A 24789-nucleotide genomic window follows, 5' to 3' on the forward strand; every position below is an offset into this window, starting at 1 on the left:
TAAGTCACTAGACTGGAAGATATCCCAAATGACCCTCTAAATGATTTCCTACCTTCTGGCAGCATTCTACTGATACACTGTCCTATTTTTTCCTAAATAGCTCTCCAGAGAAGCTTTGTTAAGCTCCTCTGTACAACCTGCTTCAGAAATCGACAGCCAATAGTTAATTCAGTGACCATTCTGATAACCGTGTTCCTCAGGCATACTTCTCATAGTCCTCTCTAAATATGAATACCTGAAATCCAGATTACCTGAAAGTCTGGTTTTGTTAGTAGAGTAATTCCCGTTGCTGTTTTAACGCCTAATTATATCTGTCAGCCTGGAACCAAAGTTAATTGATAACTTTTCCTCCCCCTTCATTTACTTTCTTGAAAGCAGTAGGTGCCTGAACAATCCAAAAACTGTTAATGGACTTGGAGTAAGAGTTTCTGTAAAATGTCATTTAAAATTTTACTAGTCCTCAGAATGCGTCATTAGCTGAAACGCACAGCAGCTTAAATGTGCTGTCTTTTATATATTTGTAATCCACAACCTTACACCTGAGATCTGTTTTTCCAATGGTACCAGTGACTTGTACTCCATTCCCATTCTCACGAGGGCAAGCATTTGAAAAAGAACGGTCGGAATTAGTAATCATGGAAGGAGGAAACTTACAAAGCCATACATCAATCAGTTTGACTAATAACTATAAATTATTTAATAGTGAATCATCACAATGCTTCACCCACTACTTATAGAAAATAAGGTTAACATCTGCATCGCTTTTAACACAAAAGTCCTATGCACCGGCATTATTTTTATTTTAGAGATGAGCAAACTGACATTCAACATTTTTGCCCAAAGTCATAAGGCTGGTAGGGGGCAGTGTGGTGCGTCTGGTCCCAATTTCAATTCGGACACTCCTTTCCCAGCACTGCCTGAGAAGTTGTTAAAACGACGGGAAAAAAATTCCTTTATCGGAGTTTTTCAACTTGCAAGAAAACCAAGCTATCTTTCCAATTCAAGTAAAGTGTTAACACTGCAATGCAGATACATCGAAAGCAACGATAAATTAAAAACTGCACGTCTTTATTTAAAGAAAAACTAGAAACACTGACCATAAAAGACTCACGACTTAGAACAAGCCGTCGGTGCCAAGCAGCAGCACCTGAGACGCTTTGCTGGCGGAGAGGGTGGGGCTCCCGGACGCCAGCTCTGACCGCCCCGCACCGGGGGCGCCGCGGGCCCGCCTGGCCTCCCGCCGCTTCTCCCGGGCCCCTGCGCTCGGCCCGCAACCGGGCGTCGGGGCCTGCGGGAGCCCGCGGCCCCGGGGAAGGCGCACGTCAGGTCTGGCCTCCACCCCGCCAATGGTCCGCGGCCCGTGCACCGACTCGCCGCTTCCCAGCCGTGCCTGGCTTCTTCCAGCCTCACTCGGGCGCCGGCTGACGAGACACCCAGGCCCAAGGCCTAAGGCGGCCTCTCGGACTCCGCCCAGCCCCGCCACCGCCCCGCACCCGGGACCGGCACCGATCCCTCCCACGCCCCCTCGACTCCCTCACAACCCGCACCTTCTCCTCATGGCGGACGCTCCAAGCAGGCGGGTGTCGAGGCCCCGAGCCTCTCCACGCGGGCCCGAACGCAGCAACCACCCGCAAGCACCGACGGTCTCACTCCCGGTAGCCGACCCGCGAGCCGTTAGGCCTGCGCAAAATTTCAAACCGAACCAGGAGGCGGAGGAGCCCCGCGATTGGTGCCGCCTCCCGTGGCTCCTCGTGAAGCCCCGCCTCGCCCCGCCCCTCGGCGCGCCGTGGCTAGGGGCGGGGACTCGCGCACTGGGCGTGGGAAGCGCTCGCGCGCCGGCGGGATACTGGATCACTGTGTGCGCGTGCGCGTGCGCGTGTGCGCGGTTCTCTTGCCTCGCTTTGCTGTAGCCGGGAGGGGACGTCCAATCGTCGCGAGCCGGCAACATCCTCGGAGTTCCGCCCGGCCCCGGCGCGGTTTTGATTCGAAGTGCGCGTCGCCGCCCACAGACCGCCCGGTGTCTGGATCTCCCCGACGTAGCGCGTAAACGGCTTTGCCGCCCTCAGCCGGCGGGGTGACATGAGAGGGATTAACAGAAAAGCCTGGCGCCGTAATTTGTTTCCCTTGCTCATTCAGGCAGCAAGCCTGGGGACCGAGCAATTTCCCCACATGTAGGAAACCATGACTTAAAGGGAAAGGGAAGGGACGGACACTGAACCCTGCTCACCGGCCTGGTACCTTTCTAGACAAGTGATCCCATTTAATCTCCCCAACCATCCCGCTAGGTATTTTCGCCATTCTACAAAGGGAACTGTCTCAAAAAGGTCTGAGTGACTTGCCCAAGTAACGACTGGTAAATGAATGGAAATTACCTGGATCGTGGTTTTCTTTCAAATTACCTGGATTTATATAATTGTTATATAAAAATTTAAAAACTCAAAATCGACAAAGTACTTTTGTATCCTTGCTACATGCCTTAATGCTTATATATCACTTTTTCCTTTTTTCATGGTTGTGTAATATATTGGCGTGTAGATTCATAATTCAACTACTTTGCCATCGATGGATATTTAGGTTGTACTTTGTACAAATAAATGTCTTCATACCTAAATCTTTGCATTTTGCATTATTTTCTTAGGGTTGGTTCCTAGAAGTGTAATTACTTTATGCTCCCTCTTCAGACAGGCTGTATTTATTAATTTGCCCTCACCACCAAGGAAGCCTCACTGGAAGAGTACCCTCCTCACCCTCAGCAGTATGGAGTACTACTGTCCTTTTAAACCTCTTTGCTAGGCAAAAAGTGGCATTTCCTTGTTTGATTCATATTTGCTTGATTATAGCTGAAATTGCACATTTTCCCCATGTGTATTGGTCAACTGTAACTTCTGTGAATTCTCTTCATTTGTCTCTTCCATGAAGGAAAAGTAAAGGATGTCTGTTTGCTTCACCTTCCGGACTGTGTTTTTCTCACTTTCGGAAAAACTTCATTGGTGCCTTCAACATCCTTTAACTCATGAGCAGCGTGCCAAACATCTGCACTAGTGTGTGGCCTGCAGGCACCACTTTTTAAATTTACTTGCACTCTTTGTTGATTAACCTGAGAGTTTTCCAGAAAGCTTCAAAAAGTTGTGATCTTCAGACAGGTTCCCAGGGCCACGGTTGTAAGTATCCAGAGATAAGATGATTTTGCTATAATGTGCTTTACACTGTAATTCTGAAGCTAACAAAGATCCCGCGGTCAACAGTCATAGAACCGTTGGAAGATATCAATTCAGAGCACATACTCAGCATGTAAAACACTCTGTAATGTGTATAAAAAAGGATCATTTTATATTTCTAGTGAACAGCACTGTTCTAGAATGCACTGCCACTGTTTATTCATTTGGCCATAGAATTTTTTCTGACTGCCACATATTCTTTCTACAAACTAACAGCCCTGTCAGCAGTGTCTTTGATCTTGCACACTAGCTTGACTTAGCACTGTCAAGATTCTAGCTAGATACTTGCGGTACTGCATTTTCCTTGGAATCTGCACTCACAGCATTATCATTCTCCTATGGAAAGAATACTTTTGATGATCCAACACCACAGGTTTGGATCTTTCTTTTAAGAAGTGGCATGCAAGGCAGAAACAGAGACACAGACGTAGAGGACAAACGTATGGACACCGAGGGTGGGATGAATTGGGAAATCGGGACTGACATATATACACTAATATGTATAAAATAGGCAACTGATGAGAACCTGCTGTATAGCACAGGGAACTCCGCTGTACAGTAGAAGCTAAGACAACATTGTAAAAGGACTCTACCCCAATTGAAAAAATAAGACGTGGCAGCACTGTGGATTGGGCAACAGATAGGAGGCAGAGCTTGGGAGGGACAGTTTTGCAAAAGCCCAGGCCAAAAACAAGTACCTCTGCCATGGGGATGGTGAGAAGATGAATCAGAAGCATTTAGAAATAATGGGTAAGGGGACCAGCTGAATGTGGGGGATAAAAAGAAAAATATCTGGGGTCAAAGATATAATTTCTTTTTCTTCTTTTAATTTTTAAAATTTTATTTATTTGGCTGCACTGGGTCTTAGTAGCGGCACGCGGGATCTTTGTTGCCGCATGTGGGATCTTTAGTTGTGGCATTCGAACTCTCAGTTGTGGCATGCATGTGGGATCCAGTTCCCTGACCAGGGATTGAACTCGGGTCCCCTGCATTGGGAGCACGGAGTCTTAACCACTGGACCACCAGGGAAGTCCCAAGGATATAATTTCTCGCATGAACAAAACTTGGGTAGATGATGAGAATGTCAATTAAGGAAACAGAGGAAGAGGAGCAGATTTAGGGATCCCAAGTGGGGACACGAGGTTCAGCGTGAGAGTTTATTTTTGACATGCTGAGTGTGAACTGCCCATGGAACGACCAGGTTGTAAATAATCGCGTGAATCTCAGCAGTGAGTGAGACAAGTTTGGGATGGGCAAGTGGATAACAATAAAGGACAGAGACAGGAGATGAAACAAAGGAGGATACACAGAGAGAGGAACCAAAGGAGATGGAAGTGCAGCCTAGGAGAACGCAGGAGGACAAAAAAGTGTGTCATGGAAGCTGAATATGAGAATTCAAGAAGGTAAAGGGGATCACCAGTGAGATCAACTTAGAAGACGACCACTAATAGATGTGGTTAGTGTTCACAATTTTTAAAAGGGAAAGGGAAAGAAAGGTCACTAGAATCAGCACTTAGGAGGGCACTGGTAACCTTTACAGGAGCACAGTTTGCCAATGCCTGAAATTGCTCTAACAAGGGACACAATCTTTCATTCTGCAATAAGAAACAAAAGGCTTAAAATTCAAGTGACTCCTTAAGTTAAAACAATAGCAAGCTCATTTTTTCTAAAGTGTAATGAACCACAGAATTTTAGAATTGGAAGGGTGCAATCATCTAACTGGTACTGATCATCTAACTAATCCTCATTTTATGGTTGAGGAAAGTCCAGTACAGTGCAAGTTTCAAGGAAGAACCAGACCAGTGCAAGTTTCAAGGAAGAACCAGACCAGGCCCAGAGCTACTACCCAGTCCAGGCCGTAGAGTCCACAAAGCCCCTATGTAAAGCCCCCTCTGCTTCACCAGTAAACATGGAAGTGCCTGTCTAGAACTAAACATAATACTGATACATTGAGAGTAGAGGCTTTATTTACAATGATACTCAAACAGGATTTAGCAAAAGATCCTCTTCCTCCTTATCTCATCAGCATGGGCTGTACTTCATCAACAAAAAAGAAATATCCTGGGGGCAGGAAGTGAACTCTCTCCTCAGATATGTTCTCTAAATCCAAATAAGTTCCCTGCTCCCCGGCTCTTAGGAGCATAGTTGGTAGACATTTTATTAGCAGCTGGGATTCAAACTCCTGCATCCCACTGAGGAACATGTCCAGGGAAGACATCAACACTGGCCGGGAAAAGTTCAGGCTTTCACCTCACTCATGGCCTCCATAAGGCGAGCGCTGTTGGTGACTGCTGTCGTCAGAAAAATGAACCTGTACCCTAAGGAGTCAAAAGCACCACCATACATGACTGAGAGCAGATTTAATCCCCTAACACCAGCCATGTCAAGCCCCTCCAGTTCCACGGCCCTGGCTGGGTCAGAGCACCAGTTTATAGTCATAGATGGGTCAGTGCCATGCTCCTGGGCACAGCAACTTGCCATGCTTGGTGGAACTGGGCTTCCTGCTATTCAGCCCACAGCAAGATGGCAGCAAGTGGTACCCAGAGGCCAGTAAAGAAGCCTTCCTGAGGGCTGCCCTTTGTCCCCCAGATCCCGCGGAAGCCTGATCTCACCTTTCTCTCTGCCCAGGAACCGGAGGGCTGAGATCTCAGAGAATGTGCAACCACCCAAGAACACCACCAAGATGAGGCGCAGGGACTCACTGGAAGCCTTGTCTTCCTTCGTCATGTCTGCGAAGACCAGACCAGACTCAGCTCTTCACCGGCACTACTGGATGATGCATCCAGCCCTCCTCTCATTTCACCCCGCCCCCACTGGGCAAGGCCACGCACCTGTGAATGCCAGCTCACTGCAGTTGAGAAGCCGCACCACTTCGTCCAGGCCCTGCCAGCTTTGCCGCTCTAGCACCTGGGAAGGCACAAGCGCTAGTTTCAAGTCTAGCAGCAGCCAGACTGTTACATTTCTTGCTAGTCCCTCAGGTAAGTTAAAAGTTGGGCCAGGCCAGGGACTAAGAGAAAGCAGAGAGCATGAAATATGAACAGGAGCAAGCCACTCGTTCTCACCTGCTCGATGATTCGGCAGCTGAGGGGCACGTAAGCACCACTGAACACATATGCCATGTCACGTGGCACTTTCAGATCATATTCGCCATCCACACGTGGGATCTAGAGGGCAAAGGGGACTGTATGAGGCAAGTGACCACTCAGCCCTCCAGTCCTTTACAGGGTCAGAGAAAAGTGGCATACCCCTAAGAACAGTTCTTACTTCAACTGAAGTGAGAACCAGCAATAGCCTTGGAGGAAAAAAAAAAAAAAAAGAATCCATAACCAAAGATGAAAGCTGTTCAGTGCCTGCTGATTCTCTTGAATGAGTTTCCATGCTTGCTGGAAAGAGGGACCCCTTCTGACCCTTCAGCGACATGGGACATGACTGTCACTGAAGCAGCACTTAGTGTATTCTCTGACATTGGTAGGTGTGAGTTACATGTTTATTAAATGAATGAAACTTTGTGCCTTGTCTCAATATTAAGCTCATGCTATAATGCTACCACACAAAAGGATCTTTATAAAAACAAAATGACAGGTTTTTGTGGGTTCAAAGTACTTCACAAAAGACTGACCCCACTGCCTCCCCTGTCCACCCTGCTCTACATACCAAATTCAGCTTCTTGCTGATGGCGCGGAAATTGCTCCTCTTGGCCAGAGAACTGAAGGCATCAGTAATCTTTCCTGGGAAAGAAATCTGCGCTGGTTTCATCTAAGGTTTATGGATTAAGGATGCTGCCGCAGGTGATACCACTCAGGAAATGACAGGACCCCCTCTTCTCAAATAGCAGGACCTATCACATCTGAGGATCCCCCTCGAAGCCATTCACCTACAGTTCCCTGGAACTGATTAAGACAATCACCACCCTTCTCCCACCCGCAGTCTTCCTCCTCCTACAGGGTACCAGCCCTCTACTAAATGCAATCTACAGGGTGATCCTAGTTTACTGGTTAAGTGTACGGCCTTTGGAGTTAAATCTGACTTACTAAGGGGCCCTGAAGAAGTCACTTAACCTCCCTAAGCCTCGGTTTCCTCATGTGTAAAATGGAGATAATAAAACTTACCACATAGAAACTTTGTGAGGATTAAATGAGAAAGTGTATCTAAAAGGCTTAGCATGTCAGTGTTCAGTAACTGGAAGCTGCTCTTACAAGCAGAAGTAGTGGCAGTAAGGACAGTAACAGTAAGGAATCACTTTCTCCTTCCCCAGCTCATTCTCTCCCCACCAGGGTGCTCTGCCTATTGAGAGAAGAGGCAACAACAGCCGAGGAGGGTGAAAGGGGTTACCTGCACTCCCTGCTCACCTGCAGCCTTGTCCGTCACCAGCTTGCTCACTTTACTCTCCACAGCTGTGAGGGTGTCCCCCGGGGCCTGCTCCGTTAGGAGCCCAGCTCGCCGCAGATTGGAGAAGGTTAGCAGGTGCTCGGGGCCATAGCTCTGAAGAAAATGCAATTCAGCTCTCTACCCAGCGTCCACCAAGGGCCTAGCACTGTTAGGTGATATGGAGGTGGGGGAGAGGAGGATTTTGCACTCTGTGTCCTGAACAGTGCACACTTGTTTGTGGGGAAGATTTTCATATCAGAAATCACCAAATGCCAAACAAAGAATAAAAGCAGCATGGAACAATTAAAGAGCACAGAAAGCTATCGATGTAAGGAGGTGGGGAAGGCTTCACAGAGGAGGTAGGACTTGAGAAGGATCTGGAAGGAAAGGTGTATTGACGCCTCGCAAGGTGCTAAATAAAGGGAGAGAGAATCCAGGAGTAAGAACTCATCACTGGGTCCAACAGCTGAATTGTTCAAATTCCCCCCGCACTGGCCACATAAGAGGGGAGGAGAGTGAAACAAGGGTAGTGGGAAGGGTCTCTGTGTGCTGAAAGGTGACCATCCCCACAACCTCTGAGAGGGAGGCCACATGGGAACAGGAGGGTGATGGGGACAGGAAAGGGACTGTTTCTTCTTTTGCCTCTTTCGAAAATGTCCAATGACCTCCCTCCACCAAGTTCCCTCAAGAACACAGTCTCCTGGCCTTACCTGCAGATACTGGGTTTTCAGGGATCGGTAATCCTTGGGGATCAAACCTGAGGGTAAGGAAGAGAAAGGTTCATGAGCCAGTTGAGGTGCCCTAAAGTGTACATACAAACCAACCAACCAACCAACAAACCAACCCTCGTCCCCCCACCAAAAAAAAAAAAAACCTAGTCAGAAGGAAGGAGTCAGTGCATAACGTTAACCTTGCATCTTATGCAGTTGATTCTAAATTGACTCCTACATTTAAGCTTGCTTTTTGAAAGATATAGCCTGGATCTGTGAGTTCCAAGGAAGAGCCCCGAGGAAGGGACACCAAAACGAAAGCTAATCTAATCCGTAGTGGGGGGTGGGATGCGGCAGGAGGGAGGACAAGGGCCTTCCAGTGCATTTCTCCCTGGCTATGGGCCAGTTTTCTGGGGAACTGCTCAACAGCTAGTGGGGAATAGGAAAAGTGTTCTAATGAGTTCCCAAAGTGCAGTCTTAGATGTTTTTCTCCACAGAGGTAAGAAGAAATGGACTTCCAACTACAATGAAGGGGATTTAGAATAAGCAAGTAACGTCTTTGGGTAGAAAGCAACCTTAAAGAATATTTGCCGGGCTTCCCTGGTGGCGCAGTGGTTGAGAGTCCGCCTGCCGATGCAGGGGACACAGGTTCGTATCCCGGTCTGGGAAGATCCCACATGCCGCGGAGCGGCTGGGCCTGTGAGCCACGGCAGCTGAGCCTGCGCGTCCGGAGCCTGTGCTCCGCAACAGGAGAGCCCACAACAGTGAGAGGCCCGCGTACCGCAAAAAAAAAAAAAAAAAAAAAGAATATTTGCCAACTGGAAGACTTCAACACTCATAACAAGTTGCCATGAAAGGTTTCAGAATCTGAGCTTTTATAATGTTTATGAAATTGGTTTTTCCTGGACTGTATCTTGATTATGAAATCTTGTTGCGGGTAGGAGGCCAGATGGAATGATGAGAGAAATGCCGTTCAGCTCTACCTCTCTGCAGTCCTACGATGGGACAGGCTGTGTGCCGGGGGCGTTGGGGAGGGTGGATGTGGTCCTGTTTAGGGCTGGAACAATAAATTACCTTATGACCTGGGGATGTTTCACCCAAAACAAAAGCTGCTTTATTTTACAGGGGAAAGAATCCACAAGATTATCCCTAAGTTACAGCTTTTCAATCTGGCGTCTTTGGTCCCTGGGGCTCACCATTCTCAGTGATGGACAAAAGGCACATGAGGCGAAGGCTTTCTATGGGTGACACCTGCACAGGAAGACAGAGTCAAGGAGAATTCAAGTTTCATAACACACGCTCTCTCCTCTTGCTTCCGCTTGAGCCCCACCTCTAAACGCTGTTCCCGATATCTCCCCCCTTCCCGCCTCACCTGCCGGTCTATGTGCTCTTCAATGTAGTTGGTGCTCTCACGGATGCTGAAGCCCTCCAGCAGCGCTGCAAATAATCAGAGGAGAGCCTGTTACTGGGGGAGCGGCTCAGCTGTTGCCATCTATGCTAATGGGCGTCTGTTCCCCCATCTCTTTCTTCATCCTTGGGGTGGGTTAAGGGGGCCCCAGGGCTTCTAACAGGAACCAACATTCCACACAGCCAGTGTCAGCTGGAAAGAGCCAGAGAGCATCTTTTCAGGGAGGGCTGGGGCTGGGAGCCAGGGAAGCAGAAGCAGGAGAAGTAGCCAAGTCACCATGCTCAGTCTTGATGAGCTCCTGGAAGTCCTGCTTGGTTTTCTTCTTCATGATGGATTCACAGGCCCCGATATCTGCAGACAGGACAAAAGGGGAGCTGACATACTCCTGGTTCTGGAAGAATGTCTCTTTATTGTCCAGAAGAATAAGGACCTCTTAAGGCAAAGTGCAGGAGCATTTCTTTCCACTTTAGACCAAAGAAGAGCACTATTTTCCAAATGAACAGGGATGTCCTCCCAGATCTCCTCTGCAGGGTTCCCCTTGCCCTACCCTCAAACTGAAACCTACGGAGACTCAGCAGGCGGTGCTCCTGCTTCAGTCCCTTGAGCTCCTGGGACACGAAGTTCTTCATCTGCTTGATGTCCATGCCTCTCCGGCGCTGTGGGGACATTCCCATGAGGTCAGCCCCTCTGCCCTCAGATGTGAGCAAACACTACCCTCCCTCAGTTCCCACCCACTGTAGCATCAGAAGGGGAGCCAAAGGGCAGCAGCCTGGGGAGTCACTGAGGAAACAGACGGAGGACCCGGGCTGGGAGCCTCACGTCATACTGGGCCTGCAGGTTCCGGGCCTTCTGGCTCAAGAAGCCAAAGACATTGGAGAAGTGCTCGTTACGAATCTCATTAAACACCTGCAAGGGGAATAAGACAGGAACAAATTACTATGCAGACGCATACCTCGTTCCTTCCTGCCTCATCAGGGTAACAACAGCACAGGGAGAGGGCTCAGCTATTCTAGAAGAAGTACAAAGAAAGCTGAGCTGGTATCAGTAAGGACATGTCAAATCCCTGCTATGTGCTCTGGGCTGTGCTCTTAACTGGCAAGGTGTCCCTCTCTCCTGGGCACTCGGCCTCTCCCCCCAGAGCCGGGGCCCGCAGCCTCATGGTGGCAGTGGCCCTGGGGAGATCCTCTGCTGCCACCCATGTGCTCACCTTGTCCTCGGCGTTGAGCAGCACCTTCAGACTCTTGTCAGAGGATGTGACTTCTGGGCCAAAGTCAACACTCCCTTTGAGAGCAGAGGAAACAGCTACGAGGATCTCTGATGAGTCCCTCCTTCCCCTCCCTTTCCGGAACTGCCATTAAAGGTCCCCCAGGGATTTCCCTGGTGGTCCAGTGGTTAGGACTCTGAGCTTCCAATGCCAGGGGCCCAGGTTCCATCCCTGGTCAGGGAACTAAGATCCCACAAGCCACGGAGTGTCGCCAAAAAAAAAAAAAAAAAAGATTTAAACGTTCCCCCAAACTATTTGGAAGGCAGCAGTTCACTCCAAGCCTGGGTCTCTCCCACAAGTCCTGCACCCTCACCGTGGGAAGCCCCAGGAGATGAGGACCCCTCCGTCTCGCCGAGATGCCACTTACCACACTTGACGCGGAAGGTGTCATCCACCAGGCCCTCGTAAACCACCTGGGAGCAAAGTGCCGTCACAAAGTCCACGTCTGAAACCGAGATCCCCGACCGTGAGGGTCTTCCCCGATGCAGCCTCCCACCCAGTTTGCTCAGTATCCGCTCAAGTGCCTTCCATGGGGCCCAAGTGCCCACGCCCCCAGTCAAAGCTGGCACTCACAGCCTCAACTTGAGGATCCCAGCTGTGCCACCATGTTTCCCATATTCCCGTATCTTCTAGGGTCGAGAGACGAGAGGAGTGCTGAGCATACTTCACCTCTGTCCAGGAGAAACACATGTCCAATCTCTGGCCTTCGGCCCTTGGTTTCACCATCCTCCTCCTCTTCCAGTTTCCTCCACAATTCATGTGACATCTGCCAGGGCCCAAGACATTTGCAATCTTATGTCCAGGTCCCTTGTGCAGCCCCACGCCTACAGAACCCAACCCCTTTCCATGTGATCCTTCTCCTTGACCCCAAGAGAGGAGCTAATTATTAACAATATTACCTCTTCTACTCCCACCTGTTCCTAGCCCTCCCCATCCTGCCCCACACCAGTGAAGGAATCTTTCTGCCCACAAAGATTTAGGGATGCTACCCAGAGGTCCTGGGTTCTTGCCATTCTGTTAGCTACACAAGTTCTCCCCTCTGGGGACCTACTCTGGAGCAATGAAAGCAAGGTAAAGAATACAGCTCACATCCCAGATGCCCATGAACAATCCTTGGTGGTTAGAAAACAAGTGAATAGGGGCTATCAGGACACAGAACTGCTCACCTTAGCACACCTGCCAATTCCATAGCAGTTAGGGAAGGGTCCATAGAGCGTGCTGAGGAGGTGCAAGGCCTGTGCCACAGTGTTGATCCAACACTGATCTCCTTCCTGCAGGGACCACATGGGCCACAAAGATATGGATCAACCCGACAGATCCATCTGGAAAGTGGATAGGCCTAGAAGCCCTGAGCAGAAAGGCAGGGTCTGGGCAATGCTTGCAAAAGTCCATTTTCATTGGCCCCAAAGGAAGCCCCATGAACCTCAAGCAGTGGTATTCGTCTCCAAATTACTATCACTCATGATAACTTATGAGTTGGATGAAGGTTGACTCCATATTTCTAGCCCACAGGACCCCATGACTGTCCCGACTCCTTGATGCCAAGACTCAAGGGCCCTGCATTTACCAGGAAGTAGTCCCTGAAAAATTCTGGTAGTTCCATGCTCAACAGATCCACATCAAGAGGCAACAAAGAGAAGGCCCATTCGTCACAGCTCACATCTGTGGGTACAGAGAGCATCAGCCTCCCTGCCGAAGGCACGTGGCTCCACATTAAGAGGGAAGCTCCACTACAGCCATGCAAAAACTCCTGAGTGCCTGCCACACGCCAGGTACTGCACTGAGCATGGGATGCTCAGAGATGAATAAGATACAGTCTCTGCCCGGAAGGGGCTTACAGGCTGATAAGGAAAGGAGACATGTACGTAACAGCCTGTAATACAGTGGGATCAGTGGTGTGTTTTCATTAGAGTGCCGACCAAAAGTGCTGATGAAACACTCCTTCATTTATGCAACACTGGACAAATACTGACGGAGAGCCACATATGTACGGTGCTAGGCTAAATACTGGGGACATGGTGGTAAACAGAATGGACATGCTCCTGACTTCTGGAGCTGACAAGGTAGTGAGAGACTACACACCAGACAAATTTAACTACAGTTATATGCTCCAAAGAAGTAAAACAGCAACCTATGAGCACAAATATTTCAGGGATCTAACCTCAACTACAGGTACAGGAAAGACTTCCCTAAAGAAGAGACATTTGGCTTAGAATTTGAGGATGATTTGGGTGGGCAAAAAGCTGTAGGGTGAGGAATATTCTAGGCAACAAGAACAGGTGTGTGAAGTCCCCATGGCTGGAGGGTAGTGAGTCAGGAGAGAGGAGTGGCACGTGATGAGGCTAAAGGGCCAGGAAGGGGCCAGACTGTAGAGGCGCAGGAGGCCGTGCTGAGGATCCTGGGCTTTATTCTGAGCCACTGCAGGATTTCCAGTAGGGAGGACGGTGACCAGGTTTGTGTTGCACGGAGGATGGAGTGAGGAATACACACAGGAGGGAAGGCACGAGTTTTGCTTGTGGGAGTCTTGGGAGGTAAGAAGACAGCATCAGTGATTTTCAACCATAGCCCCACTAGTATTCTAATTTGGGGTCTTCCTTCCCATTCTCAGGACCCTCTCCTCCTGCTAGGCCAACAGGAATGAGGCAGGGAAAAGGAGGAGATGGGGACGGGGAACAACCATCACGGCCTTCTTCCACACGTCCTCCCCCTTTCCACTCATATCCGTCTCCTCTCACCTCCATAGATGCCCTCTTCCTCAAGCACCATCTCGCATGCATAAAACTGAAAGAGAAAGGGAAGCTTATTAGTAACCCCCTCCTCCATTCTTTCCATTTCTCTGGAGTTCCTCTGTGATCACTGATGAGGACCATACTTATTGAACCCAATGAAAAAGACAAGAGAACCCAGACTCTTAGATCTAGAAAGGACCACTGGAATCACTGGCCCAACGCTTTGTTTCCTTTTCAGCCATTTCATTCATTTATTAAGTCAATTGCTTTTTTCTCCCTGATTGACTGGAAAAGCTTTACAAAGGAGAAGGTATTCAGCTGTCATGGAAGGGTGGGTCTCTGCAGGCAGAGACGGGAAGCCGGGCGTGACAGTGCTACAGAAACAGAGGAGGAGGAACAGGTGGAGGTAAAAAGCACTGGTGTGGAGAGAGCAGGGATGGAGTTCTGGTTAGGACATGTCCATGGGACCTCTGCAGACACCGAGGGAGGTCTGGACAGACAGCCTTGGGGGTTAAAGGCACATACACTGCATTTAAAGTGGATAGCTTGTCCAAAAGAACACACAGAGAGAGGACAGCTTAGGACAGGACTCTATGGAACCAAAATTAAAAGGGTGCACAGTCCAAGACCGGGCAGAGAAGACCGAGAAAGAATACATAGAGAGGTGAGACTAGGAGAAAACAGCACCCCTAAATAGCACCTCTAAAGGCAGAGTTTCAAGGAAGAATGGGCAACAGTCTCAAATGCCAGAGAAGTTAAGTAGGAAGAGCATGACATAGACATCACTGGATTTGACAACGGAGATCTTAGGCAACTAGATTAAAAAGTGAAGGTGGGGTCTTCCCTGGTGGCGCAGTGGTTGAGAGTCCACCTGCCGATGCAGGAGACACGGGTTCGTGCCCTGGTCCGGGAAGATCCCACATGCCGCGGAGCGGCTGGGCCCGTGAGTCATGGCCGCTGAGCCTGCGCATCCGGAGCCCATGCTCCGCAACGGGAGAGGCCACAACAGTGAGAGGCCTGCATACCGCAAAAAAAAAAAAAAAAGGTGAAGGTGGATGTGGGGAAGCAGAAGCAGTGGCAGCAGATAATTCTTCAGTCTGGCCACAAATTAAGGGAGAGTCGCTGTCAGGGACAAGAGATGAGGAGAGAGAACTGTTTAGAAGGGATAGATATGGTTGAAGATATAAAAGAGTCTACTTGATGAAGCAAGAGAGTGGAGAAAGCAGGCAGGGATGGGGCCAAGAACACAGGTGAGCCTCCGCTTAGATGGGGAAAGGCCAGTGTCTCGTCCTCCTTTTTTATTTTTTGTAAATTATTTATTTTTTATTTTATGTTTTTTTGGCCATGCTGCATGGCTTGTGGGGATCTTAGTTCCCCAACCAGGGATTGAACCCACACCCTTGTCAGTGAAAGCGCAGAGTGCTAACCACTGAACCACCAGGGAATTCCCTCATGCTCCTTTGAGACAGGTGGGAAAAGGGTGAAATATTTGGAGGTAATGAGGAAGAAAGTTGAGGGCACTTCTGTCTGATAATGATGATGACAATAATAATCGTGGATGTGTGTTATTTGTTTCACATGTACTAGGCATTGTTGTCAGTGTTTTAAAAGCATTACCTCTCTTGATCCTCATAATTACTCTATGAGGTGTGGAAGATTAATGCTAGGTTCGCCTTATTTTACAGTTATACAGAAGAGTCCTGGGCCTCCCTGGTGGCGCAGTGGTTGAGAGTCCGCCTGCCGATGCAGGGGATACGGGTTCATGCCCCAGTCTGGGAGGATCCCCCCATATGCCGCGGAGCGGCTGGGCCCGTGAGCCATGGCCGCTGGGCCTGCGCGTCCGGAGCCTGTGCTCCGCAACGGGAGAGGCCACAACAGTGAGAGGCCCGCATACCGCAAAAAAAAAAAAAAAAAGAAGAGTCCTATCCATCCCTCATTCATTTATGTCAGTAAAACTGAAATCCTATAGGCCTTTTTTTTGTCCACGCCACGCGGCATGCAGCATGTGGGATCTTAGTTCCCTGACCAGGGATTTAACCTGTGTTCCCTGCAGGGGAAGCAAGGAGTCTTAACCACTGGACCACCAGGGAAGTCCCTATGGACCTACTTTTAATGCTAACTAATTGAATTCCATAGCCCAGTTTGAAAACTGCCAATCTTCATAGTTAACAAAGTGAGTCTCAGGAAGAGAGACAGATTTCCTCTTCCCTACAGCTACTAAGGAAGACATCATCCTATGATGGAAAATTAGGTCAAAGAATTTGATCAGATAGGGTGTTAGAAAGAAAAAATTCATAAAAATATCAGTTTTCTTTTTCTGTGTGATATGGAGGCTTGTAGCATTATTTGAAACTGTTACTAACTTGTTCTAGTCCCTGTTTAAACAAGTCTGTCCTTGGAAGTATAATTTGAAAAAAAGGTTCTTGTAAGACTCCAAAAACTAGAAATTACTGCTATAGCTCTTTTAATAACATTCAAAAGTATCCTGTAATTTTGATTGGTTATTTTACTCAATAATTTTCTTGCCCTAGTAATAATGTTATACTTGATATATTTGTATTCCTAAACAGGATAAATAGCTGTAAGACTGTGCCATCGGGACTTCCCTGGAGGTCCAGTGGTTGAGACGCTGTGCTCCCAATGCAGGAGGCCCGGGTTCGAGCCCTGGTTGGGGAACTGGATCCTACATGCATGCCCCAACTAAGACCTCACAGGCCGCAACTAAAGATCCTGCACGCTGCAACTAAGACCCAGAGCAGCCAAATAAATAAATAAACATTATTTTTAAAAAGGGACTTCCCTGGTGGCACAGTGGTTAAGAATCCGCCTGCCAATGCAAGGGACACGGGTTCAATCCCTGGTCCAAGAAGATCCCACATGCCATGGAGCAACTAAGCCTGTGTGCCACAACTACTGAGCCTGCGCTCTAGAGCCCGAGAGCCACAACTACTGAACCTGTGTGCCGCAACTACTGAACCTGCGTGCCGCAACTACTGAAGCCCGCACGCCTAGAGCCTGTGCTCCGCAACGAAAAGCCACCACAATGAGAAGCCCTAGTGCTGAAATGAAGAGTAGCCCCCGCTCACCGTAACTAGAGAAAGCCAGCGTGGAGCAACGAAGACTCAATGCAGCCAAAAAAAAAAAAAAAAAAAAAAAATTGAAGAGTAAATAAATAAAAGCATTACCTCTCTTGATCCTCATAATTCTACGAGGTGTGGAAGATTAATGCTATGTGCTCCTTACTTTATGGTTACACAGAAGAGTCCTATTCATCCCTCATTCATTTATGTCAGTAAAACTGAAATCCTACAGGGCTACTTTTTTTTTTAATTAAGTAATTAATTTTATTAATTTATTTTTGGCTGTGTTGGGTCTTCGTTGCTGTGCGCAGGCTTTCTCTAGTTGTGGAGAGCAGTGGCTACTCTTCGTTGCGGTGCGCGGGCTTCTCATTGTGGTGGCTTCTCTTGTTGTGGAGCATGGGCTCTAGGCGCTTGGGCTTCAGTAGCTGTATCACGTGGGCTCAGTAGTTGTGGCTCACAGGCTCTAGAGCACAGGCTCAGTAGTTGTGGTGCACGGGCTTAGCTGCTCCGCAGCATGTGGGATCTACCTGAACCAGGGCTTGAACCCGTGTCCCCTGCATTGGCAGGTGGATTCTTAACCACTGTGCCACCAGGGAAGTCCCTACAGGGCTACTTTTAATGCTAACTAATGGAACTCCATAGCCCAGTTTGAAAACATCCAATCTTCATAATTAACAAAGGGAGTCTCAGGAAGAGAGAGAAAATTCCTCTTCCCTACAGCAACTAAGGAAGACACTGTCCTGTAATGGAAAATTAGGTCAAAAACTTTGATTAGATAGGGTGTTAGAAAGAAAAAAATTCATTAAAATATCATTTTCTTTTTTCTGTGTGATATGGAGGCTTGTAGCATTATTTGAAACTGTTACCAACTTGTTCTATTCCCTGTTTAAACAAATCTGTCCTTGGAAGTATAATTTGAAAAAAAGGGTTTTGTAAGACTCCAAAAACTAGAGATTACTGCTATAGCTCCTTTAATAACATTCAAAAGTAACCTCTAATTCTGATCTGTTATTTTACTCAATAATTTTCTTGCCCTGGTAATAATGCTACACTTGATATATTTGTATTCCTAAAGAGGATTAATAGCTGTAAGACTGTGCTATCAATCTTCAAATGATCTTCAAAGGAAGATCATTGGTTCTTTCCTCTTATTCCTTTTAAATGATGAGAAAACAATATAAGCCTATGATTCCTCTAGACTTCTTAACAGAAACTGAAAGTCATCTCACTTAAAAGAGATAAGTACTATTATCAACTCCATGTTATAGATGAGAAAACTGAGACACAGAGCAGTTAAGTAACTTATCCAAGATCACACAGGTAATAGGTGCTAAAGCATGGATTCACAGCCAGACAGTTTGGCTTCAGTGTCTTTAGTCTTACCTACTGCTTCTATTTTCTTTAGAATTTCCTTGGGAAAATTGCAAAGGAATAAATCCCTGTCCTTTCAACTTTAATTTCTACCTGCTCTAAGTGTGGCATGCACTACTTGGTATAACTGTATAGTCCTACGACGGGCAATGTATAGACCTGGTACATCATTCCTCCCAATCAATCAGGTTGGGGATGTACCTACAATGCACCCCGTTGATGTGGGGATGACAGGGGAGTTTGATGGAATCGAGAAATGGAGATACTATGACAGATCACCTAACACTTACTGCAGTTATTGAGGTAAAGATGGAAGAAACCTGGCCTGGCTATGCTAATTCACTATGTGACTGTGGGCTTCAGTTCCCTCAGCTGCTCCAAGCTTAGAGACCAGTTTACTGCACGCTGTGTAAGAAAAACCTCTTCCAAAGTACACTGGTATGGTTCTGATAACCCAAGGGCAGCCCAGCCACATGCCTTCGATGAGCATGGGGTGGGGGGTGAAGATTTATTGTGTTTGTTATTAAAGGGATATAGGGAGAAAGTCATTGAAAAGCCATAACATTGTGCACCATTACTATATAGGAACTGGTGTTAGAAGGGATACATAGCAGGCTCTACTTCAAAAATGTCAATATTTTCACTTAAAGAAATCTATGTAGAGGACACCTCTCACAACTGTACAATCTATATTCAGGGCAATTTGATGACAGACTCTCTGCTACCTTAATAAAAAGACAGTGACAGGTATTTTGCTCAGTCACCTATAATTTGCTTTGAGGGAGATACAGCTATATAGTGTTGGCCCCTTACCCCTTCCTAGTCCCGAATCCTGTTCTACCCTATGTCATTTCCACCAGGGTCCAAACTCACCTTCTGAGGACTGAAGATCACTTTGTATTTCCGAGTTCGGCCAGCCATTTTGTCAGCATTGACAAGATCTACAGACAGAAAGGATGCAACTCGAAAGCCATGGACCTTTGTTAGACTAGAAGCAAGGAAGCAGAGAGCCTCCACGAGGAGTATGGCCTACCCAAACAATTCTTTTCTTATTAAAGGGTTCTTATGGTCAAGGTCTTTAGATCTTCCCACCCTTTCCCAGGTCTTAGTTATAATGAACACCATGGCACACTCACTGGCAATGTACCGCATATTCTTGATGCGAGGTCTGACCAAGAAGCACAATCTATGGGAGAGAAGGGGGAAAAAAACTTAGTGAAGAAAAATCATGAAGTTGGTGATAGCAGCTTAGAAGAAACTTAAACAATGCCAACTCTTTCACCATTTGCTACAGTTCTCACCCCAGCCAAAGCCCTGCCAGCTCTTTTGGCTCATGACATACCAAACACACAAGACCCAGGACTTCCCTGGTGGCGCAGTGGATAAGACTCTGCACTCCCAATGCAGGGGGCCCAGGTTCAATCCCTGGTCAGGGAACTAGATCCCACGTGCATGCTGCAACTAAGAGTTAGCATGCCACAACTAAGGAGTCCTGGAGCCGCAGCTAAGGAGCCCGCCTGCTGCAACTAAGGAGCCCGCCTCCCGCAACTAAGACCTGGTGCAACCAAACAAATAAATAAATAAAATTTTTTTTAAAATATGAGTATATAATTAAGAGTTTAAACACACACACACACACACACACACACACACAAGACTCCCCTCGATAAAACAGGTATATCATGGTGGGCTGGGGGCACTTATTGGCCTTATGGTGGACCCAGGAGTTCCTGCTCTCAAATAATTTACAGTATATTGGGCAAAATAAGACGCACATATGTATGGAGTATATTAACAATCAAGTGTTAAAAAACAATACAAGAAAGTATATAAAATAGTGTTCTTCAAACTGGGGTTCACGGATGTATTCTCCATGTATCTAGAATTTTCTCCTCTAAGGGAGCATGTACGTTACTTAAATTGAGAAGTATTAAAAATAAAAACAAACACCAGACAACAGGCAGGATGTGACTGTGTACCAGGTGAACAGGACAAACACTGAACCCCACGCAAATCCAGAGGAGGAGAAAATCACCCCGGAATGGCAACTGAGAGCTGCGTGGAGGAGGGGGGGGCTGGATTCTGAAGGCTGGATATTTGTCACAAGAACAGTGAGGAGAGGAGAGAATTTCAGGCAGAGTGGGTGGAGTGGCCAAAAACACGGAGGTACGTGCGCAGAGCTTGGAAGCACGCAAAAGTGCGAGCTGAAAAGTGGGGACGTGAAAGAGGCCAGGCTGGAAAGGGGGTGAGAGGCCTCCCTGGAGGCAGCCTTGAAATCTATGACGAACAATGAGGACCTCACTCGGTAAGTAAGGGAAGCCTTGAAGGTTCTTCAGCAGAGCCCAGTGAAAATATTTTTGAAAGATTAATCAATCTGGTTAGAGATGGTAGATGGGGTTAAAGAGAGAAGAGGACAAGGGAGGGAGGAACCGCCGAAAGGGAGACCAATTAAGAGGCTAAAGCATAACCTAAGGATGAAATTGTAAAAGAGGAGGGAAGCGAACCATGTCACAAACATCATGGTGCCAGATCTCGGCCAAGGACCGATCAAAGGCAAATGTGTAGGGACCTCCTCCAGCTTGGAGCCGAGACAGAGTCTCCCAGACACTCACTGTTCACTGGAGCTGAAGGCTGGCTTGTTCTCCACTTTGTACAGCTTGTCTACTTCATGTTGCTACAGAGAGAATCCAACATAACAATGGACATAAGTGTGCTTGGAAACCCAAAGCCTGATACAATGACAGGGGTCTTCTGGAAGGGCTCCCTCCTATTTACACTAATTCTAGCCGTCAAAGTACCTCCCTGACAACCATCCCACTGAACCTTCCTCAAACTGTCAATAGAAAACCCCAAAATAAAACAATTCAAAAACAATACAAAGAGTATCAATCCCCCCTTGTCACCGTAACTCTGCCATTCCCTATTTACCCTCTAAGGGTGGTCACTCTTCAGTATATGTACTGTTCATCAAAAGAAAAACTGCTTTAATAGGAAAGAAGGGCCTGATCCACATGGGGAAAGGGGCAGGTACCTTTAGGATGGAGACATTAGCGATTCGATCCAACGGGCTCATGAGATCGGCCTCAATGAACAAGTCCTTTCTTCCTGGAAGCTGAAGGAGACACAGTATCTTGGGTTACTCTCAGGTCACACAAGCTCCTTCGGCTGACAGCTCATCCAGCCATCCATTTAACAGAAGCACAGTCTCTGAGCTGGAAGGGCACTAGACCTCATCTACCCCAGCACCTTATTTATTACCTATATCCACAGCTGACATTTCTCTACATATTCACCTATTTTGTCTTCTCATTTTCTGTACCAGTGGAAAGATATTTCACCTTCTTTCTAAGGTTAAGTCCTTGTCACTCAACCCTCCTGCTCGCCTATGACCTTGTTCTACATCATTGCTCCTCTACTGCACTGCCTCTTCCACTCCGTCTCCTGATAACCCAATCGATTTCCTGCTGAACGAAGCCAAACGAAACAAAACCGCACCGTGTATCCTCCAGCCCCTCAACTAACTGCCAAATATCTCTTTAGATGGCATTTTTCTTCTAATTACAAAAATAACCTATGTTCGGGCTTCCCTGCTGGCGCAGTGGTTGAGAGTCCGCCTGCCGATGCAGGGGACACGGGTTCGTGCCCTGGTCCGGGAAGATCCCACATGCCACGGAGCGGCTGGGCCCATGAGCCATGGCTGCTGAGCCTGCACGTCCAGAGCCTGTGCTCCGCAACGGGAGAGGCCACAACAGTGAGAGGCCCGCGTACCGCCAAAAAAAAAAAAAAAAAAAAAAAAGTCAGGTGTAAGGAAATAACCACAGGACTCAGCAACTGGTTTAGTTAAGTGTGAGGAGGGAAGAAGAGTCAAAGATGATTCTGAGGTTTCAAGCCTGAATAGCAGTGCCCATTAATAAGAATTAAGTCAGAGGAAGTTAGTTTGAAGAGGACATTACTGCACAGAAATCCACTCTGGCCACGTTGAGTCACCCTTGTGGGCAGCTCTTCCTCAGGTCATTCTATTTACAAGTTTTTATCCTTGGTCTCATTTACTCTCTTTCATGGAGATCTCACCTGAACTAGTGGTTCTAACTAGCATCTCTTTTCAATTCCTCAGACATTTGTTGGGTGTGTTTCATGTGCCAATCATTGTGCTACCACTACAGGACATATTACAGAGAAATAAAATATGGTCCCACATCCCCTGAGGTTCTCCCAAGTCCCCATCTTTATCCTAGCTGCAATTCTACCTTTCTATCTTCTGATGTTACAAGCAGTATTTCCTCCTAGCATCTTAACTTCATCCTACCCAAACCCAAACTACTCAACTTCCCCCACCAAAACTGTTCCTCTTTCTAATTTTTTTCTCATTTCTATTCAATGTTCATGTAACAAATATTTATTAAGCACATGCTAAGTGCCTGACTCTAAGCTAGGTACTCACTAGGTATACATGTTGAACAAAATAGGTATGTCCCCGTCCTCAAGGACCTTCCAATCTAGTGGGGAATATGAACATTAAACAAAAGACTATATACGTAATCCATTAAAATTACAGTAATAGCATTACTTTCTTATTAGCTCAAGTTAAAAATGTCAAACTCAGCTTTGCTCCTCCCTTAACCTTTACGACCAATCAATGTCTTTGAGTCTTTGACTCAAAAAAACCCATCAATTCTTTTCATTTCTGCTGCCACTAATTTTGTGTGGGCCTTTGTTACTTCAGTCTGATCTATGGTCTCCTCACTGGCCTTCTTGTTTTGCCCATTTATCCAACTTCACTATGGCTATGAGAATCATTTTCAAGTATTGTTTCATGTCACATATTGGGGAAAAATTTTCAGTAGCTGCCTAATGCCTATTGTGTAACTTCTCATCCCTCTCTTCTCTGTATTACATGCCTGTCCTTCCCTGGTTCCTCAACTTTGCTCCTACCGGTCCATCTGCCTGGAACATCCTCTCCCATCTCCAAGGAAAATATGCTCATCTTCACACTCCAGCCCCTTGAAACTCCTAGATCACTCCAGCTAGAAATGATTGTTTCAGGCACTCTAGCTATCACACACACGATACCCTGTGTGTGGTAATTTGTGTTTCATACTGCTCCCGCTGGAACGTAAGAACCCTAAGGACAAAGTTGTCTTAACCATCTTTCCATCCCCAGTGATGCCTGGCACTAGTGGTGTCTCCCTTGTCTGTATGAAAAAAAGGGGGGGGGGGTTTCCATTAACTCTCTGGCCAGATCGTCCCAAGTTTTCCTCCCTGAGTGCTTCATTTTGGACCTGCCACAGAAGCTCCAAGGACAATGCCAAGGGCCAAGAGCAAGACCAAGGGAGCTCAGTAAGAAAGAACTATGCATCCAGTGAGTGCTGGCTGTTGATACAGTAAAGGCCCCCAGCGTGGCAGGCACTGACCTGCTCCAGCAGATAGATGAGCTGGTCTCGGGCCAGCCTCTTGAGCATGGAGAAGTCAGGCAGCTCTGGGGCATCCGGCCGATGGGGAAAAGCCATGGCAGTGGTCACCTGGGCCGCAGGGTGGAAGAAGGGGGACGCCCTCCGCTCTGAGAAGGCCGGCAGCACCCCAGGGTAAGCGCAGGATGGCTCTCCTTCAGGTAAGGGCACGGACTTCGAAAGAGCCCCCGAAGGGGCCCTCGCTCCTCAGACACACTGGAGCCACCTCCCGGCCGGACAGCCGCAGCCTCGGGGAACCTCGCCTCAGGCCTGCAGCCACTTTGTCCCACCCCACCCCTCCCGGTCCACTCTGCCGGTCCGCAGGATCTGGGTCTACACCTGCAGAGATACCCGCCTCCTGCCAAAGAGAGCGACGACTTCCTAGACCTCCCGGAAGTCCCGTGCACTCGCCCAGCGCTCAGCGTACCCGGAAAAGGACGGCGTCCTGGAAGGGACATTTGAAAACGAGCGGCAACGCGTCAAGGTTCAGTTTCATTCCTGACCAGAAGCGAGTGTTCCTGTGATAAAAAAAATTATACCTTAAACTAACTTTGAAGGGTACACCCAATTCTCCTAGCTCACTCAAGCAAGCGTTGGGCACTTGCTCGATTTTCAGAACTTGGTGAAATCGGCGGAACCAACTCGGAATCCGGAGAGCATTGATCACTGAGGATCTGGGCTGTCAATCAAATCTACTCCACAAATTTAGCTGCAAGCTGGGAGCTCTCTCGCTTCCGAACTGCGGGAGGCCAGACGCGTGGAGATGCGGGGCAGGTGTGAGGGGAGAGAAGAGGAACGCGTTAGTAGCCAATGGAAGCCAAGTCTCGCCAGCTGTGACCTTTCAATACCGGAGTTTTGACTCATTAATGCCCTTCGTGGGAAAATGGGTAAATAAACTGTAGCATATTCATACAATAAAAATAACTGAATAAATGAAAGAAGCCAGACACGAGAGTGGCATCTGTATGCCATTTATATCAGGTTCTCGAACAGGAAAAACTATAGTGAAAAATTTCAGAAAAGTGATTGACTTTTGGGATGAAAATTGGGAAGAAAATTAGGGAATTTTCAGGGGTCATGGTAAAGATCTATATTTACCTTGTTAAAATAAAAAGCTTATGAGAGACATTATAATGGACAGATCCGGCTGACAATACCCGAACTCACTAATCAATCATGACATCACATCATCAT

At 47.5% G+C, this 24789-nt stretch overlaps 2 protein-coding genes across 7 annotated transcripts in view; both read right to left on the minus strand.

Moving 5' to 3' along the window:
* The window catches only part of PRC1 (protein regulator of cytokinesis 1), a 29263-nt gene extending 27520 nt beyond the window's left edge, over positions 1-1743 (minus strand). For 2 of the 6 annotated variants that reach the window (XM_082619321.1, XM_082619324.1), the window contains exon 1: positions 1548-1741. In XM_082619321.1, the coding sequence (XP_082475447.1) occupies positions 1548-1558 (11 nt within the window). In that variant the 5' untranslated portion in view covers positions 1559-1741. Of the gene's footprint in view, positions 1-1097; positions 1287-1547 lie in introns of those variants that run through there. The other 4 variants (XM_082619320.1, XM_082619323.1, XM_082619319.1 and 1 more) reach the window with 4 other exon arrangements.
* Positions 1744-5167: 3424 nt separating this feature from the next.
* Positions 5168-23997, minus strand: VPS33B (VPS33B late endosome and lysosome associated). The gene is made up of 23 exons (XM_082617714.1): positions 23560-23997; positions 21180-21260; positions 20761-20822; positions 19285-19334; positions 19022-19089; positions 13704-13749; positions 12536-12630; positions 12135-12239; positions 11638-11734; positions 11336-11413; positions 10912-10985; positions 10524-10610; positions 10270-10360; positions 9981-10055; positions 9669-9733; positions 9493-9547; positions 8297-8343; positions 7568-7700; positions 6873-6946; positions 6281-6382; positions 6050-6125; positions 5831-5947; positions 5168-5536 (listed from the first exon to the last, which is right to left on the minus strand). The coding sequence occupies exons 1-23, from the start codon at positions 23653-23655 to the stop codon at positions 5457-5459; spliced, it is 1854 nt and encodes a 617-aa protein (XP_082473840.1). The 5' UTR covers positions 23656-23997; the 3' UTR covers positions 5168-5456.
* Positions 23998-24789: the final 792 nt, after the last annotated feature.

Source organism: Mesoplodon mirus, assembly GCF_964341445.2.
Source record: "Mesoplodon mirus genome assembly, chromosome: 4".
NCBI lineage: Eukaryota > Metazoa > Chordata > Mammalia > Artiodactyla > Ziphiidae > Mesoplodon > Mesoplodon mirus.

Bases quoted from the DNA above. Each gene is read 5' to 3' on its own strand.
- VPS33B (XM_082617714.1), bottom strand. From the start codon at position 23,655: ATGGCTTTTCCCCATCGGCCGGATGCCCCAGAGCTGCCTGACTTCTCC. The intron at 21,261-23,559 runs GTCAGTGCCTGC...TGTCTCCTTCAG, and splicing joins TCATCTATCTGCTGGAGCAG to CTTCCAGGAAGAAAGGACTT. The intron at 12,240-12,535 runs GTAAATGCAGGG...TGGTCCCTGCAG, and splicing joins TTTTCAGGGACTACTTCCTG to GAAGGAGATCAGTGTTGGAT.